Genomic DNA, 19,174 nt, shown 5'->3' with positions numbered 1-19,174 from the left:
CAATAACTTGCTTGATGGTCGACTAAAAATACTACAGGGTTTATTACTTTGCTCCAATTTCACCTACTAAAGGCTTAAAGGTCAAACACTATTCTTACAGCAATGTGGCAGCACAGAAACAGGCCTGCTGCCTCTTGCGATACTCCCTTTTAGTCACAGAAGCATTACAGACTTAAGTACTGCATCCCCTTCCCCAGTAAGTGTATTACCCAACTTTGTATATCATACAGTGAACATTTAGATGATGTGTGTATGAGGCATTACTCACTTATATTCATTTTCAATCATGCTTTCTGGATCAGCTTGTTCAATTGCAACTTCAAAGAATTCTTCCAGACTAGGCATAAACTCTCTGAAAAACACAATTAGTACAATAACAAATGATGCATATCTAGTAAGCAACATCTGTCTTCTTAAACATATTCAAGCTGCATTCACAAAATAAGCAAAAACTGCAGGCTTTTGATTGAAATGTCAAACAACTGTAACTTCACTTTGAGCTGTAACACTTGAGTAACAAAAAGCACATGTAGTTACACTACCAAAATCCTCTGTCAGTTAACAGAAACATAATTCTATGTGAGATCGTGGTTTGCCTGCGTGAAAATAAAATTCCCGTTTTAATGGAAGAGCTGCTTCAGACTCAATCTTCATTAATAGATAGGCAAACTCCAGTAATGGAGTCCTAGATTAAAGTTATAACATACACCTAAAAACAGCTTTATAGGCCAGGATATCACATCATGGTGAAGATGTATGATCTCTCTGATTATTTGATTATATTTTAAAATACTACAGAATGAAACCTCTACTACTCAAGTCCAAATAAAGGATGGTGAGCTGCACGATGGCTAAGCAATAATTCTTTCAGACAGCATCAAGGTCTATTACTCTTTATCAATGGTCATTATCAGTGTGGAGTTTGCATATTCACTCCGTGTCTGGGTGGGTTTTCCCCACATACCCCAGGTCTTTTCAACCTCCCAAAAACATGCTGCTTGGCTGACTATACCAAGTTATCTGTATGTGCATACAAATTGCACTTATTCTTGCTTTTTTATTTCTCAAAGTCTTTTGGGTTCCTAATACCATGACAGGAATGGACCCCATTCCTAAGTCAAAGTATGACTAAAGTTCATGAAATTAATACTGTTTCACTCTTTGATGTCAGCCAAAAGTGCTCTTTGCAGCACCCGCAATGTGCCCAGTAATGACTCCTTCTGCAGTTCGTACGAACTTACATGTATTGGTAGCACATCTAAATAAGATTTTAGACTCTTTTTTTTTTTTTTTTTATAAGACCCGTTGCTCCTACTACTATTGAACTATTTGGGTATCTTTCTTCCACATTGCTTTTGTTTCTGCTTGCAGATCCTGATATTTTATAACTTTATGTCTCTCTCTGCTCAGGACACTGTAGTCACTGGGTGTGGTGATTTCAATGATCAATGCTACTACTGTCTTCTTTTCCTTGATGACTATACCTGGTTTTCTAGCACTGCGGCCAGGGTCATGGTTGAAAAGGGTCCAACTCACTAGTTCACCTGCTTGGCTAACAAATGACAATTTGTATGTTCCAAGGTTTAAATCCACATAGCAAACAGCATGACTGCCAATGTTTACAGATTTGATTATCAGCTTACACTGGCCTTCAAGAAACTTCACTGCTGTAAATCCATGTTGATATTGTGCGTGTGTGCATTATATGTAAATGTGTACATATCCATAGACTGATACATCTATATCTATAGCTACATCTGTGTGTGTGTGTGTGTGTGTGTGTGTGTGTATATATATATATATTTTTAGGCTCCTTTTTTGAGATCATTTATACTTATATTAAATTATGTTATAAATCTCTTATAGTGAGTTATATACCCCTATGTCCTATATAAAATAAGGGTGTATATCCATATATTTAGATGGTGATGTATTAATTTTACCACTATTAGCAACATTTTTCAATGACATTAGGATTGTATATACATTGCTTATTATTTTTAAGATGCATTATATTTACACATTTTTGCTATGTAATATGTAATGAATCGGTATCATTTTTGATGCTTAGGGTATTTGATGCTTAAGGTATTAGATACTAAGCATCCGGGTTATTCATAACTGAAACTGCTTCTATTGCATAGTTTTAAGTTATAGTTCATTAAAGAATTTTTATTAGTTTTATTTGTTTATTGATACATAATATTTAATTAATTAATAAATAAATAAAAAATAAATATTAAATAATCTATATAAGTAACATCTTATAAGTAGTTCGTTTTTTAGGTAGTTGCACTTTATATGTTTCTCAGATAAAACACTTCCTCATTATATATAGACATTATTTACAATATGTCCCCCTGTTTCTTGTACGGGTGTCTTCTATAAAATATATAAAAAACATATACTATGTAAGGCGTCAAGCCAAGTTGGAGGAGTGTTAGTTTCACTATATTTATATTCAGTAAATAGTTTTAGTATTAAATAGTTTCATGCATTATGATTTTTCTGACAGTTTGGTCTAGTGAGCTAGATGTTCCTATTGGGATTGGGTTATTGTGTTTTTCTAATACCGCTATAAGTGTTTAAACAGCGCGAAGTGATCTTCGAATGATTTCTCATTTTGTTGTTTGACATAATATATGAACAGCTTTGTGCAGCGAAACATCTATGAATAGAGCTCTTGGAGAACTGTGCTGCTATTACACATAAATCGTCATTTTAATTACTATTTCTTGATTTTCATCATGTATATGCACTTTACTTAGGCGCATTGTTTTTTATGGATGTTTTTAAAGTTGAATTGAATTTCATGGAATTCGTTGTATATTATGTTTTATATACATGAGTTTTAATAATATGAGGCACTATTTGAATTAACTTATTAACATTGCATTATGTTTTATATAGTTTAATTGTTTTTAGAATGCTAGTAGTGAGCGCAATGCTGCTGTTTGCAGCAACAGGAAATGTTCTTCAGTTACCCTTACTAAGTGGTTAACTACCACTTAGAACAATGAATTTTACATTTTGACTAATTGATTAGGATGCTAATTACTAAATGGATAATTAGAAGCATTATATAAGGCCTGCCATATTTTACATGTTTTAGATCTGAAGAAGCGTACAGTGTGTACGAGAAAGCGCTCATCTTTCCTGTTCTTTTGTACTAATAAAGACGTATTTTGTTGCTGCATCATCGTGGAGTTCCTCATCCTTGTTTTTTCCAATATTTTTACCTGTTCGTGTTTTGGAGGTGAGGACCTTGGAGGTTTATTGCTGGGATTGTGTTATATACATCATGGTGAAGATGTATGATCTCTCTGATTATTTGATTATATTTTAAAATACTACAGAATGAAACCTCTACTACTCAAGTCCAAATAAAGGATGGTGAGCTGCACGATGGCTAAGCAATAATTCTTTCAGACAGCATCAAGGTCTATTACTCTTTATCAATGGTCATTATCAGTGTGGAGTTTGCATATTCACTCCGTGTCTGGGTGGGTTTTCCCCACATACCCCAGGTCTTTTCAACCTCCCAAAAACATGCTGCTTGGCTGACTATACCAAGTTATCTGTATGTGCATACAAATTGCACTTATTCTTGCTTTTTTATTTCTCAAAGTCTTTTGGGTTCCTAATACCATGACAGGAATGGACCCCATTCCTAAGTCAAAGTATGACTAAAGTTCATGAAATTAATACTGTTTCACTCTTTGATGTCAGCCAAAAGTGCTCTTTGCAGCACCCGCAATGTGCCCAGTAATGACTCCTTCTGCAGTTCGTACGAACTTACATGTATTGGTAGCACATCTAAATAAGATTTTAGACTCTTTTTTTTTTTTTTTTTATAAGACCCGTTGCTCCTACTACTATTGAACTATTTGGGTATCTTTCTTCCACATTGCTTTTGTTTCTGCTTGCAGATCCTGATATTTTATAACTTTATGTCTCTCTCTGCTCAGGACACTGTAGTCACTGGGTGTGGTGATTTCAATGATCAATGCTACTACTGTCTTCTTTTCCTTGATGACTATACCTGGTTTTCTAGCACTGCGGCCAGGGTCATGGTTGAAAAGGGTCCAACTCACTAGTTCACCTGCTTGGCTAACAAATGACAATTTGTATGTTCCAAGGTTTAAATCCACATAGCAAACAGCATGACTGCCAATGTTTACAGATTTGATTATCAGCTTACACTGGCCTTCAAGAAACTTCACTGCTGTAAATCCATGTTGATATTGTGCGTGTGTGCATTATATGTAAATGTGTACATATCCATAGACTGATACATCTATATCTATAGCTACATCTGTGTGTGTGTGTGTGTGTGTGTGTGTGTGTGTGTGTGTGTGTGTGTGTGTATATATATATATATATATATATATATATATATATATATATGGGTCACCTTTAGATGCCCGCCAACGCTTTCCGCCGACACGGAATCCGACGGGACGAAAACACCGACAACGCAGATGACCGACAAGGTGAGAACCCGACGGACTCGGTAAGTGTGCGATCGAGTGAGGGATTTAGTGTTAGGGAGCGGACAGGTAAGTGTGCGATAGTGAGGGACTGTGGGTTTAGGGGTGGGTTAAGTGAGTTAGGGTTAGGGTGCAGGTAGGGTGTGTGTGCGATAGTGAGGGACTGTGGGTTTAGGGGAGGGTTAAGTGAGTTAGGGTTAGGGTGCAGGTAGGGTGAGTGTGCGGTAGTGTCGGATCTTGGGGTTACGGGTGGGTAAGTGAGTTAGGGTTAGAGTGCAGGTAGGGTAAGTGTGCGGTAGTGTCGGATCTTGGGGTTACAGGTGGGTAAGTGAGTTAGGGTTAGGGTGCAGGTAGGGTAAGTGTGCGGTAGTGTCGGACCTTAGGGTTAGGGTTTGGGTTAGGGATAGTGCATATGTTATGTAGTGTACTGTGTTGTTTATGTGTAGTGTGTTGCTGTAATGGTTTTCGGTGTTTTGCGTTGTCGGCGTTTTTTGTTGTCGGTCTTTTGGTGTCTGTTATTAGTGTGTCGGCGAAACGCGATTTCGAGGATATAAAGGTGATCCATGTATATATATATATATATATATATATATATATATATATATATATACACACACACACACACACACACACGTGTGTGTGTATGTATGTGAATATATACACATATATATATATATATATATATATATATACATACACACACATACATGCATACACACACATACATGTATATTATACAAACACATACATTAATATTCTCTGTTAACGTATGTTTGCAGTGCACAATCTTGAACATGGGGAATTGTCTACTGTTTTAAGCAGGCAACTATCAAACAAAATATGTCAACTCCTTAATGTACTGAATGGGATGTGGTTGACTATGTGGTTATAAGTCTTTGGTTTTGTAGGTGTGGATGTATGCATACATGCAAGCACATGGTACTGTATTTGTGTTTATGTTTTTGAGGTTACTGCACTGATAATGCAGCATCTGAATCTGCACTAGTAGTGCTTTGGTTCCTGGGGACTACTTGTCCTTTCTCTATGTTTTTTTTGTAACTGCAGAGTTGGAATATACATATTAATGGAGGGTAGAATCTCCCCCAAATATGTTCATAGGTGATTACTAGGCTAATGACCATTGGGGGTCTTTCTTGAGCCTAGCCATGTTTCCCAAATGAAGCTGACAAGTTTCGATACCCTAAGATTATTTTGTGGAGTATATGTACTCTTGGGCATGGGTGTTTTCAGGCTGCACCCATTTACTGGAGACATAAGTGCAAGACCAGGAGTAAATTTCCGATTTCCCATCCATTGGTCCAAAATGCACTTGAAGTGGGTTAGGGAAGAACTTTGATTCACATGGATGGCAAGCCTGCTCCAGAGAAGTGGTAGTCTCTGAGACGCACACTTATCCCTCCAACATGTCCTATTTATACTGCAGATGAGGTTTAGTTCCCTAAATTGGGTAATTCTGATATTTGTTTTATGAATGTGCAGCAGGTCCATCACAGTGGGATCAGAGAATGCTTTGTAGGCCAGGCACAGATCGCCTCTCAACCGTCTGTAGGAGACAGAGTACAAGGATAGGGCTTTATGGCAGTCTGTCTAAGATATGTTGTTTATGCCCTGTATTGTTTTTCTAAAGTACTTCTGTGGATGCTCCAGTTGTTGCACGTGCTTGGTCAAGTACATACCAAAAGGGGTGATGTACTCAACAGGCATGATGAGGGCTGAGTACAGTGGAACTGGACATTCTGGACCTGCACACCATACCCTTGCTTATATGTTGCACAGCAAACATGGAAGTTAGACTTGAGTGACAGCAATACACACAGATAGTTAAAGCTCACTGTCCTGTGTCCTGATGAAAAAACGATCCATAATCCTTGGGTTTGAAAAAAAATTACGCATGGGCACTAGGAGTTACACATACCACAAGAAGACAATCCAAACAGTATCCCCGATGAAAGAATGGAGATGAACAGTGGAGAAGCCAGACAGAACCATCCACACCAGTGTGGAAGAAGACATTTTATTTTCTCCCTCTTGGTGGAACTGTAAGGAAAGCTGCACTATTGATGTGAGGACTCTGTAAACACTGCTCATTTATTTTGCCAGCTACTGTACCAAATCATGTCTATAAAGGAATATTGCATCCAAATGTAAAGAAATGCTCTTTTTGACTTGAACTGTAAAAAGCCTGCACAGTAGGAATCTGACAAGATCATTTATTTTGGCTTCAGACTGTACTGTTTGGTATGAACTTTTATTATAAATAACGAGTATGCAACTGGAAAGTTGGCTCCAGCAGCTACACACACACACACACACACACACACACACACACACACACACACACACACACACACACACACACAGGTGCAGTGCATTACACCAAGCATTCAGTTAGGAAGGCTGCTTTGTCTAAACTGCTGATTCACTGCCAGCATGTTTTGCTTGATCACCACTCTCCAAAGTCAACCTCCTGGCTGTACTGCAGGTGCATTTGAACAATGAATAAATGTAATAAATGCCTAATATTTGCCCTAAAATTAAAATTCACACTCTTCTAATTCTTAATCTAACAGTTAACTCTAACATCTTAGTTTATTCGTAAAAAAAAAAAAAAAAATAATTAACAGGTATGGAACCCTTCCATTTGTATGAGATCATACCTCTTGATTTTGCTGGTTTCTTAAAGATGTCCCTGTCTTCTGTCATGTCCTTAATGTCCATATGTCTTCCAAGGTGCTGATGTATTCTTCTGTTTCAAATTCCACTGAAGTATGTCATCACTACTGGGATATTGGACGTCTGCTTTTCATCACTCTGTAGCATCGATAAAGTGTTGAATACTCTGTGAATGAAGCTGTTGCCACATTTTATTGCTGTTGCACTGCTATGGTGAGGCTGGTCTGAAGATGAAAGAAGGCTCATCAGTGGTGAGGCACAGCTTGCAGGAATGATGAGACCTACAATTCCTTGTCCTTCAGTACTCCAAACAAACCCTTTCACTTTGTGGATAGTTCCCACAGTTTTCTATTTGCCATCTTAAGTGGTATTATCAAAGTGAGCATTCCTTTTGAAATGCACATTACATAATATCTTTGGTCTCCGTCCCTGAAATTATGCAAGACATGACTACATGAGGCACTGTCAAGTAATCCACAGCAAAAGTCTCTGCTTTTCATCACTCTGTAGCATTGATAAAGTGCTGAATACTCTGCGGATGAAGCTGTTGCCACATTTGCTGCTGTTGCACTGCTATCTGGTGAGGCTGATCTGAAGATGAAAGAAGGTTTATCAGTGGTGATGCACAGCTTGCAGGAATGATGAGACCTACAATTCCTTGTCCTTCAGTACTCCAAACAAACCCTTTCACTTTGTGGATGGTTCCCAGTTTTCTATTTGCCATCTTAAATGGTATTACCAAACTGAGCACTCCTTTTGAAATGCACATTACATAATATCTTTGGAATCTGTCCTTGAAATTATGCAAGACATAACTAGATCTGGCACTGCAGTACATGTTAATGGTGCTGGAGGAAGCATTTTACATTCACAACGTAACACAAAAATATCCGGGCAGGAGAGACATAAGTGGAACCCCTGGGGTGAATTTACAGTTACCCATCCAGGTGTCCAGACTGCATTTGAGGAGGTGCTTTGTTTCACTTGCAGTACTAATACCATTACTCTTCAAAAAGACATTACGCATAAAGCACATCACCTTTATTGTGACTGCTGGTCTGTACTTTGTACCACTAATACTGGGCCTTTTGAAAAGTGCTTCATATAATTCATGAAATTGAGACAGACTGTGCTAGAGATATGAATGGTTAGCATGTAAGCAACAGTTTCTTACTGGTACAAGGATGGTAGCTTTTAATAACCTACTCACAAAGCCCTACCATCAAGTTAAGTTAAACACTGTTTACTTTGCATGCTAAACAAGGAAACTCATTCACTTGCAGAGAAAAAAGTGGCACATACTACCAGTCACTTTAGTTATTCACTACAGCACTACCACTTCTCACTGGGAAAACCACTCCAGCAGCCAAAGTACATAAAATGTCAACATTAGCAGTCCTACAATACTATAATCCACAAAAATAAACCAACAAATTTGTAATAAAGTAAAGAACTCACATTACTGACTTTATAAAACAATTCTGAATAAGCTACCAGAAGGTCTCACCCAAACAAATGACTGGTGCCAGAAACATGGCCTCAAGCTAAACGCCAAAAAATGCATCATCATCATCCCCTTTGGGGAGAGTGATGTCCCCACAAATTATCACATTAATAACAATGTTGTAAGCACCCAATCAGTCGTGAGGTGCTTGGGCACCCAGGTTGATAGAAACCTGACTTTTGACCACCATGTTGTCTCCGTTGTACGGGAAGATTTTACATGGCCCAGCTCATTAGTAAGGGTATCTCATCCATGGACAAGGAGGTCATAACATTCCCTGTATTCTTCCTTTATAAGAGCCATTACTGACTGCAATGCCCCCTTTTGCCATGTGCCTCAGCAAAACACCTTGCCAAAAGGAAGACTACAACAATTTCTGACAAAAAAGCTCAAAGGACTAAGTTCACTTAGCTATCCAAACAGACTAAAAAGCTTCTTGCTTTCCTCTGTCTCTCACTGGCCCCTATAAATTTCATCACTGGCTTGCTTTCCAGGCTAAGAAAGATCCTGCCTTAATAGACTTCCTCCACCTCAGAAATACTGGTTATAACCGTTAATAGTTAAAATGCTCACTAAGATCACAGCCTTCACTGCAACATAAACAAGCCACTTTGTATAGACAGGTTCTTGACACAAAAACTTCAACTTCTGTAAAAAGCTCCTCTCAATATCAAACAACGTAATTCAGCAACACAACAACTGGATGGATAGCCATAAATGTACTCCTTGAGTAAGTAGCATAGCCTTCATCAAACTGAATGGAAAATCCACAAACTAAACTTTCCTAGCTGGATAGCTAAGATTTAATATTGGTTACTCAAGTCTATTTGCCCAAGAAGAGGGGCCTATTTAACTAAGAATTCCATTTGCAAAAATATATTCAGTATACTTATTAAACCTCTCTCTCACTCACACACACACACACACACACACACACACACACACAAGGAGCACCTACCTGTAAAATAGGCAACCTCAGTAATCACAACACACACTCACTGAAAATTGTCTGGAAGTCAAAATATCTGAAAAAAAAAATCATAATAGAGATGGATTCATCCATGCAATTTCCCACTACCAAAACAACCATCAATAAATCAACAACTGCTCGGCAAAAAGTAAATCAATAAGAAATCCATAAACTCTCAAAAGATCATACTACATACTGGAGTAAACATATAACTTCCCTCCAATCTAAAGCCATTTGACATTCAGACATTAATTAACAGATTAATTTGTGCAGAAGTTATTCACAGACTGACAGTTTTCTGAGCAGTAATGCTGACCTTCACTTTTGAAAAAAAAAAAAAAAACAAATTCCCAGACTTTGTCAGTAGCTCAAAGTGCAGAGAGGATTATTTTTTATGTATTTATTTATTTTTGGAAAACATCTTTAAAGCTGTTAAATTGATTAGACACAGAAAAGTTATTGTGATAGTAAATCACAGACTGCTGCAAGAAATCAGTCACATTAGCACTTTATGCTTACGTCCGAACCTATGAAGCATACCTGTCAATTCTAAAAGAATTAAAGTAGCTTAATAAGAGGGTTATTTGCAAGGCTGCATGGCAGTTCATATTGGAAATAAGCAGAGGATATTAAAAAGGCTCAGTTTCTCATAATTATGCTGAAAAGTCTTCCAAGGTACATACAACCTGATTTAGTATGGAACTATGTCTCTCAACCTTAGAGCAGGAAATCTAAACAAAGCGAAAAATAAGTGGGACACAGGCCCAAAAATGGTTATGCATCACAGACACCATTGAAACAACTGTAGCTGCAAACATTATACATCACTTATATAGCTTTCTATCCCATCATTATCAGTTAAGCATATGCTCATTCAATCCTGCCTTCTTTAGCAACAACGAAAACCATGCTTTGAAATGACAAATGCATTAAAAATAATAAACAAAATGCACTGCATCCACATCCTCCAACTTCCTACCTGCAAACAACCACAGAGCTTTCACTGAAACTAGGGCTGCTTATAGAATGACAATTCCTCCTAATCAAGTATAATGGTATACATTACAATCTACCTACCAGGATCTGGACTACCTGAAATAAATTAAATTATGCTGCAAATTGAAAGTGCACTTTGTTTAATTAAACTATATTTCTAAGCTAACTTACTGTATTTTTTCAGTAACATCCCAATATTCCAGGTCACTTACAACATATTGGCAGTGGTAGACTTTTGCATCCTTCAGATCCCTACAGGACTACACTCATACCTAGCATTATCCATTAAATGTAAATATCCATCCTCTGCAAATGGCAAGAAGCTATCTCTTAAATCTACTTTTAGCATAGCTAGTACCAAAGTATCAGGTTTTGAAAAAAAAAATAAACATTCTCCACAGTCTGTAAGTCTCTGTTTTAATCATCTACTACTGCAGCCCTCACAACACATAAACACACACATACATTTAAACCCCCAACATTTATTTAAAAAAATGTAAAATTTTTTATGTTTGTATAACTACAGGACCTTCCTGCTTGAACTTCGTTCTTCTGTTAAGAATTTCAAACAGCAGCTGCTAATGCCTACCATGCCTCTCCACTGTCCAGATTTTTGCAGCCTTTTCAGATTTTTACCTCATATTTTTGGTCTTTGTCTTATACGCTGAAATGAATAGATTCTATTCAATAGAATGTTTTGGCATGTACCTGGGTAGGCATTTGACACGGTCTCTCATTCTAAACTGCCAGGTGACATCTCATCCATTAGTTTATCAAAATATTCCCTTGCATGCTTTCATAGCTATCTTTCCAACATGCAGCAAGCTGTAAAATGGCAGCATAATCTCTCAGTTTTTCTACCAGTCCCAGTAGGAACCCCCCCCCAAGGATCCATCCTGGGCCCTGTCTTATTTTATATTATTAATAAACTCCCCAGGGCAGCCAAATATGCTACCATAGTCCAGTATGCAAATTATGCCACCCTTATTTATTCTGCAGCAAATATCACTAAACTCAAAATAAATCACCCAAGTTTTTTCTCATCCACTGAAACCTGGCTAAGTAAATCTAATCTGTATTTTAACCCAAAGAAAAACAAACTGATGATATTCACGTCCAAGCATCTGTGCACTCTGAAGCGCGCCTTCACCATCACTTCTTCAAACAACACAAATACTGAAAATGTTACCGACACCAGACTGCTTATAGTTATTATAGATAACACTCTCATATAAGATATACTCTATCAAAAAAAATAAAAAACACCACCAAAGGATGGGTGGTCTTTACTGAACCAAGCTTTGTTATACAAACACAAGAAGACTACTGCATCATCTTACCTTCTACTCACACTTCTGTATGCAGCTGCCATTCTCGCCAATCTACAGTCCACACCTGAACTGGAATTGGAGGCATACTAAAACAAAGAAGTGAAATTTGCTGCAAATGATACATTTAGATCCCATCACTATCTTCCCCTAAAGCACTGAGTGGATCCCATATTACCCAAGCTACACACAGGTACTTAGAGCATATATCCTCATCCGCAAACAAGGAAATTTCCATTCTTTATGAATACCTTTATCACTCAACTAGAGTTACACTCCAATGAAAAGCTCCTAATCACCACAAGATCAAACAGTAATTTCGGTGACTCATTATCTTAAGGGGAGTTGTAATATAATTAGACAAGCACAAATTCTTCAAATCAAATCTAAAACATCTGGCCAGCTACCGGCTGTATTCGTTTATTTACACCAGGGTAATTTTTTAAAGCCAATAATCCTTTTCATTAATTTACCTTAGTAACTAATTTACCAGGTAGATTGTTAGTCTCTTTGTGCATATGTCTCCCTCTCTCTCTAACATGCATACACACACACTCTTCTTCTACTTTCACGCACACACACATTGTGCTTTCACACATGCACTCACTCACTCCGAACTTACCTATTAACACAAGCAAGTGCTGTCCTTTTCAAAGGCAACGGCTCTAAATCCATGCAAGAGTCCCTCCGTCATCAGCAAGAACACACACATTGATTCTTCAGCGCAAAATAACGATGCAAACACAAAGATCCTTCTTTGGCGCATGCGTGCACTGACGTTATGGTTACAGGTCACGGGTGCAAAAAACGCAAAACAAAAAAAGTGTTTTGGGCATGCGTACATCAGATGTTGCAGTAAGAAGTTGCGGGCTGCATGGAAGAGCTCAGAGCCGCATGCGGCCCGCGGGTTGGACACATCTGATATATATATATATATATATATATATCTATATCTCTCTTCAGACAAACACACACTTGCATATACAAATTTATTTACATGCATGCAAAGATGCACACAATTTTTTCAAGGACGTTAAGGACAGATGACTTCTGATAGCAAAGAGAAATTTACTCCAAGACTTAGGAAGGCATTGTGTACTGTAAATGTCACGTTCTTTTTATATTTCTGATGTATACTTTTAGTGTCAAAGTATAAGGCTCCTGTCTGAGGTTACCACTACCAACACCATGTTCTGTGCATAGCCTTTCAAACACAAGCAGATTAGAATGTTACCGCTATGCAACATACAAGTAAAAAGAATATGAACCTGAAACAAAATAGTTCAAGTTTTCCAGATTGGTTTCTTTGCTTTTTTTTCACCTTGAAACATATCTTTTTTTTTTTTTTTTTCCAGGTGGCTTAAGTCCACAAAATGCCATACTGTATCCAGTAATGGGTCAGACCAGAGAGGTTTAAAGTAGTATAATGATATTTTTGGAGTATCAAGACATTTCACTCAGGATGGAGAATATGCTTTCTTGCTTTTGAAAGATACCACATACTAAAGTTTAAGCTATTGTTTACTCTGTCATTAGATCTTTAGCGATGGCGTACTTTTTTATAATTTGACCACCCACAGTTTAGGCCCTTTTGTCAGCTCTCATGACGACACATTTACTCATTAATGAGATCCCTACTGCTGAGCCACCTGTTTATATTTGGAGATGATCTGGGAGAACTTCAGTATCTTTTACTGAAGTATTAATGTTATCTTGTTTTCAATCACAACATATTAGATTTTCCACAGCCCATTTTCCACATCTGTACCCGAGAAGAACATTCCAAAAAGAAGGGATTATAAACATTATAAACTCTACGTGATATCACTGTTAACCTTCTCTTTGGACAGACAAGAACCTCTCCCACCTTAACTGCTGGGTCCATTTATACAACGTGCATTCTACCCTTTGAAATAAAATAGCCTGACATTTAATATTAGTTTGTCAACTATTCCATTGCATGGGAAAGCAGTGAACATCGTAGCAAAGTCAAGATAAAGCAGTCTGCACTGCTGGACCTTCTTCAGGGACTGACGCACATCTCCTGTGTCATTTTGGATAAGCTCCATTACAATTATCTTCATGATCTGACATTAAATACTGGTCTATGGGCTCAAAATTGCTTGAGTATGATGTGAGACCCTCACCATAAAAATGGGACAACTACAGTCAGTTGCCACAAGCCAGGGACATGTCCACATGTTAACATTTTATTTAACATGACTTGATAGGGGTATTTTCAGCTTTTCTTTTACACTGTGTATGGGGCTACTAGGTAGATAAGCTGCTATGAAGAAACAAATCAGAGAAACCTTTTGAAGCCTTGGCACTGCAGTCCCACAGGTCCCTTCAAAATAATTACACTGTCAAAAAGGGATGGGGGCTAAGCCTCAGTTAAATTTGATGTTTCACGTCCATTCATCTATACTAACATTTGAAGATGACGAGGAACATGCTTCGCTTTACAGAAAGTGGGAATTTTTTTCCAGAGAGAAGAATTTTTTGGGGGAGGGGGTGGACAGAGAGAGGGAGAGTGAGCTGTCATGTGAACTGGCCCTAGTTATGTTGCAATACAGATTTAGTTTCTTATGTTTGTATTGCTACTACTTTTGCAGATATGTAGCATATCAAGTAGGACTGGGTCCTTAACAGCTTTGTAGTTTAGGCATACACTGCCATACAGTAAGTCTACAAGAGACAGAAAGCTCATACCAAAAATATTTTGTTGGGGAAAAAGGGGTTTTCAGTTGGGTTATGTCTTCAGACAGGTACATACTGAAGGGATTCTAGTGTGGACCTGAAGAATAAGTACAGCCAAATAATGAACTCTTAACTGACATAAGATGCCCTTAGTAATTCACTAGTTGTGACAGAAGGCTTTCCTAATGACACTGAATATGTGGTGGTCAATGGAGAATTCATTATCCACCCTAATACCTAGATCTCGAATGACAAGTATCTATTTTAAGATGTAGGTTTGCAAGACTTTTTGTTTCTCAAACTATATGACACTATACCTTTTAGTGTTCAGCATTAAACCACAGTTCTGTCACTATGAGATTGTCTGAGTTAGGTCTTCTTGAGTAACACAGTGTCTTTACAGGAGTTTATAACAGCAAGCTTGCTATCACTCACAAATAGCTAAAGGCTTTTAAAGAGAGATTTGTTATCACAGGAGGGGATGCCAAACAGAAGTGATCCCAAAGAGAGTCCCTAGGTAATCCAGTGGTAACATCTCTTGCAAGTAAGTCATCAACTCTAACAGAGAGAAATGTATCAGTAAGCCAGCTGGCAATCTCATGGGGTACATAGGGATTTATATGGAGTTTAACCAGCTGGCAGGTGATGCCAGAGTGTGGTACAGTGTCAAAAGCCTCAGCTTAATAAAGGTAAGCTCTGTGCACAGCTACCTTTATCTTGTGCTTCTGTAACTCTTTCAAGTAAGTCAACTAAAGTTAATAGGCATGACCTATTTTTCACAATCCCAAATGACTGGAGTGTTAGAGAAGGTAAGTTCACCATCCCTCCATTTATGAGGTCCATTGTGACATGCTGCAACAACTGTAAATGATTAAGATGATGCTAATATGTCTATAACTTCCGGGGTCCTCAACTGTGGAGGGGAACTAATATAGCTGCTTTCCAGGCTTCTAGAGTATATCTAGTGGACAGGCTGTGGCCGAAGTCTGATAAGGGTGTTTCATACTGATCAAAAAACAGCTTAGTTTTACGGACCAATACAGCTGTAAGCCTGGTCACAAAGGGCACTTTTATTATATGTTCAGAAGTGACTACTAGGGGAGTATGGAATGGATGCTTTGTACTGGGAAATTTGGAGGTGGCACATGGGAGAAGCTGAAGCTGAATTTATCTGCACAGATGTTAGCTTTAGCTGTATCCTCAAAGTTTGACTGAGTGATGCCATTAGACATTGCTTGGTGAAATGCTGTGTACTATTTCTAAGATTCTGTACATAATTAAAGAATATCTTGTAGTTATTCTTTGCTGGCACAGCATTTTTTAACTTGCAGCCAGCTCTGCACAACTTAATTCTGCTTCCAAGTTCTTTTTGAACCGTCTGAGGTTGGTTAAACACACAAAGGTTGTATTCTATTCTTTAGGGCTATGAGCTGTTTTCCTTTTATTATGCTTTGTGTATAGTTGTGTTACACTAGAAGGATTAGTTTTTAAACTTTATTTGTGATGAACTGTAACATGAAGCTCCATTCATCAGCTGAGATGGGAATATAAACGTTGGTCATATTTGCTAGTGTCATCAAAGGATAAGCGTCTAATAAAGCATCTCAAGTCATCACCTAGTGCAAGGAAACTGGCCTTGGAGACGTGTCTAAAGACAGCTGGATTGGTTGTTAACCTATGCTGGTACCATATGGTGAATAAAATAGTACAGTGATCTATCTAATCAGTGAAGGTGTGACAATATGCAGGGAAGAAACAGAGTTTGTGGTAGTGAAGAAAAGATCAATTATTCTCCGGATTATAAGATGGCTACACTCTGAACAACAAGTCAGTTAGAGTGTTCCCAGTGTGAAAAACAGAAGTGGAGAATACATCTGGATAAAACTGGGTTACTGGCTAGTCACTATACTACCTGAATGTCAGCAAAGATGAAATCTGGAAAAGGTAAGAGAAAATCAACTAGAAAAAGAGAAAAAAATATATACAGTTGTTCAGTAAAAATCAGTTCAGGTTTCAGCTCTGGTACAAGAGACAGACTCCAGTAAGTTAGAAGGAAAAATAAATAATTTGCATCCAGATGTTAAGTTAAAGACAGTGGAGAAATCTATAGGGCTAAATGTTAAAAGTCTGGAAAATATAAGTTTTATGCAGCTTTTCAGCTCAGCTGATAAAAATGCAGAAATTAGAAAATGGAATGAGACTGTTGGAACATGGGGCTTCTCAAAAAGAGCTATATAGTTAGAAAACACAGCATGCAAAGAAAAGCTGAGATTTTCTGCTATACCAGAGAAGCTAGAAGGAACTAAGTGCATTAATTTTTTAAAATACAAATAAGCAAATGAACTGGTTTTCTACAAGAAGGTTTTTGTTAACTAAAAGACACACAGTATGTATGCTTCAAAGTTAGCCTTAAGAAAAAAGCCAAGACCTAAAATATAAAGATACAGTCATATCAGCAGAAAGAGCTGCTCCTGTCAAAACTGTGGCAGAAGAGAAAAGTATTAACTGGACACCAGACTGTTTGTGGGAAATTATTATACACAGTACACCAGGCAGAGAAGAAACAAGTTTATCCCTGAAATAACAGGATGCTGAGAAGCAGATGTGAAATTCAGGTTACTATATCTAGTTGCTTTTAGAATATTTTCTTGGAAGATCAAAATCATTTTGGACGAAGAACAAGCTGGATGAAATAGAGTTTACCCATCGAAGAGTATGGTAGTAAGTTTAAGAGCCTACAGTTCTCATTCTTCTGACAACAGCAAAGCCCAAAACTAGCCAGTGAAATATTTTCCATCACGCCAAAGAAAAAATGACTGAGCAACAGGAAATAAATGGGTTGATTAGAAAAATCAAAAGCAGGTACCAGTGTCGAATTGTTGAGATTATGATGAAAAAGACCAGCAGATGCAGTGTGGACATGAAATGGCTAAAGACACTGGAAATTTGACTGCGGCAAAGTGGTGGGAGGGCTTCAAAGCATAATTCCCACTCATTCATCAATTTTAAAAGGACAATGAAGGGAATAAAGATGCAACTGTATGTAAAAAAAAGTGTTTGCTCTTAGTATAATGTGTATAATAAATGTCTTAAAGTAAACTTCATGGTGTATTGAAAAGCAAACCTATATAGTATGCAGACATATTTTAAATGGGTGATGGTAGACAAAGTGTTATCAGAGATTATGCTAATGCTATTAAAGAAAAGTACTTTTTCTTGACTGGATATAAGAAACAATGATGTGATCTTGGGCTGCTTGGTGCACCACATGGAATGTGTGTACTGAACAGGTGGAAGTATAGACAAATGTTCTTACTTTATGCTGCAGACGAGGGATTTTTTTCAATAAGCAAACAGGCTAGAAAATGGAAAGCATGAAAAATGGTAGTTCTCTAGTATCTGAAAATTGCTGTTTCTTACTTTTGTAAAGTTACTAGCTATTTTTGTCAGGAACAAGTGCAAGCAGGGAGAGACGGCAAGTTTTTGGGCAAAGGCAATTAATTAGGAAGTGTCTGAAGAATGTGCTCCTAGGCATTTGTAAAAGAAACATCATAAATAATATTTGATGGGGAACCGGTAAGTAGTTCATTGAAAATAAATAAGGGTTTCTTAACAAAAAACATTACTGAAATATCACTTATGACATAGGCAATCATACATTTAACATAGATGAAAATAAACCATACCAACATATTTTCAGTTACAAACATTATACATCACATATATTTATTTATTTATTTTACATTTGTTAACCGGGATAGTCCGACTGGATACATGTCCATTTTCAGCGGAGGCCCGAGGAGAAACGCACCAAATCACAGATACAAGCAATAACAGTAATAAGCATAGCAGATTATAAGAACAGCAACAATTATAGAGGTGATACATTATTCACGTCTGTTAACTAAGACAGAGTAGGAATTACCTTCACAGAGAAGAAAAAAAAACATAAGAATTTAACAGTTTTTCATTAATTATGGCACTAGGGTAAACAGTAGATACTTAAAGCAGGCCTATGGAATATACAATTTGCAGTACAGCATTTTTCTAAATAGTTAAATATTATGTAGTATTCTACAGATATTGGCACAAATAGGCATTAGCTAAGAGAGTATAACTGACAGGGTTGTCTATGGAGATTACTCTGGGTTAGTGCAGGGGCAGAGCCAGTGGTTTTTAAAATATTGTTTAAGGCCTTTTTAAAAAGACTGAGAGAGGGTTCAAGCATAAGGTTGGTGGGGAGTAAGTTCCAGGTTTTGCCAATGAAGTGGTAAATAGTGAGTCTTCAGCCCAATTACTAGCTCTTTGTGTTTAGACCGTTAGTTTGTTAGCTGTGCGGAGTGGCCTTGGGTGACGCAGTATGATTTTATAATGTTTCTAAGAGCAGGTGTTTTTTTTTGGGTGTGTGAGAATTTTGTGCACAACCATGTGCTGGTTGAACCGAAGTAGGTTAGAGAACTCTAACCACCCTAGGAGCTCAAGGTTTTGGCAA

At 37.6% G+C, this 19,174-nt stretch overlaps 1 protein-coding gene across 1 annotated transcript in view; it reads right to left on the bottom strand.

The window, feature by feature from the left end:
* THOC1 (THO complex 1) overlaps nt 1-19,174 on the bottom strand; it is a 1,639,837-nt gene that overhangs the window by 292,514 nt on the left and 1,328,149 nt on the right. The window contains exon 18 of the mRNA XM_044065238.1: nt 269-352. Within this exon, the coding sequence (XP_043921173.1) occupies nt 269-352 (84 nt within the window). The remainder of the gene's footprint in view (nt 1-268; nt 353-19,174) is intronic.

The sequence above is a fragment of the Protopterus annectens genome, chromosome 3.part0 (assembly GCF_019279795.1).
Source record: "Protopterus annectens isolate FY-2018-M chromosome 3.part0, PAN1.0, whole genome shotgun sequence".
In the NCBI taxonomy this organism is placed as follows: Eukaryota; Metazoa; Chordata; order Ceratodontiformes; family Protopteridae; genus Protopterus; species Protopterus annectens.
Note: the sequence above shows the minus strand (reverse complement) of the source record. Positions and strands in the feature narration are given on the sequence as shown.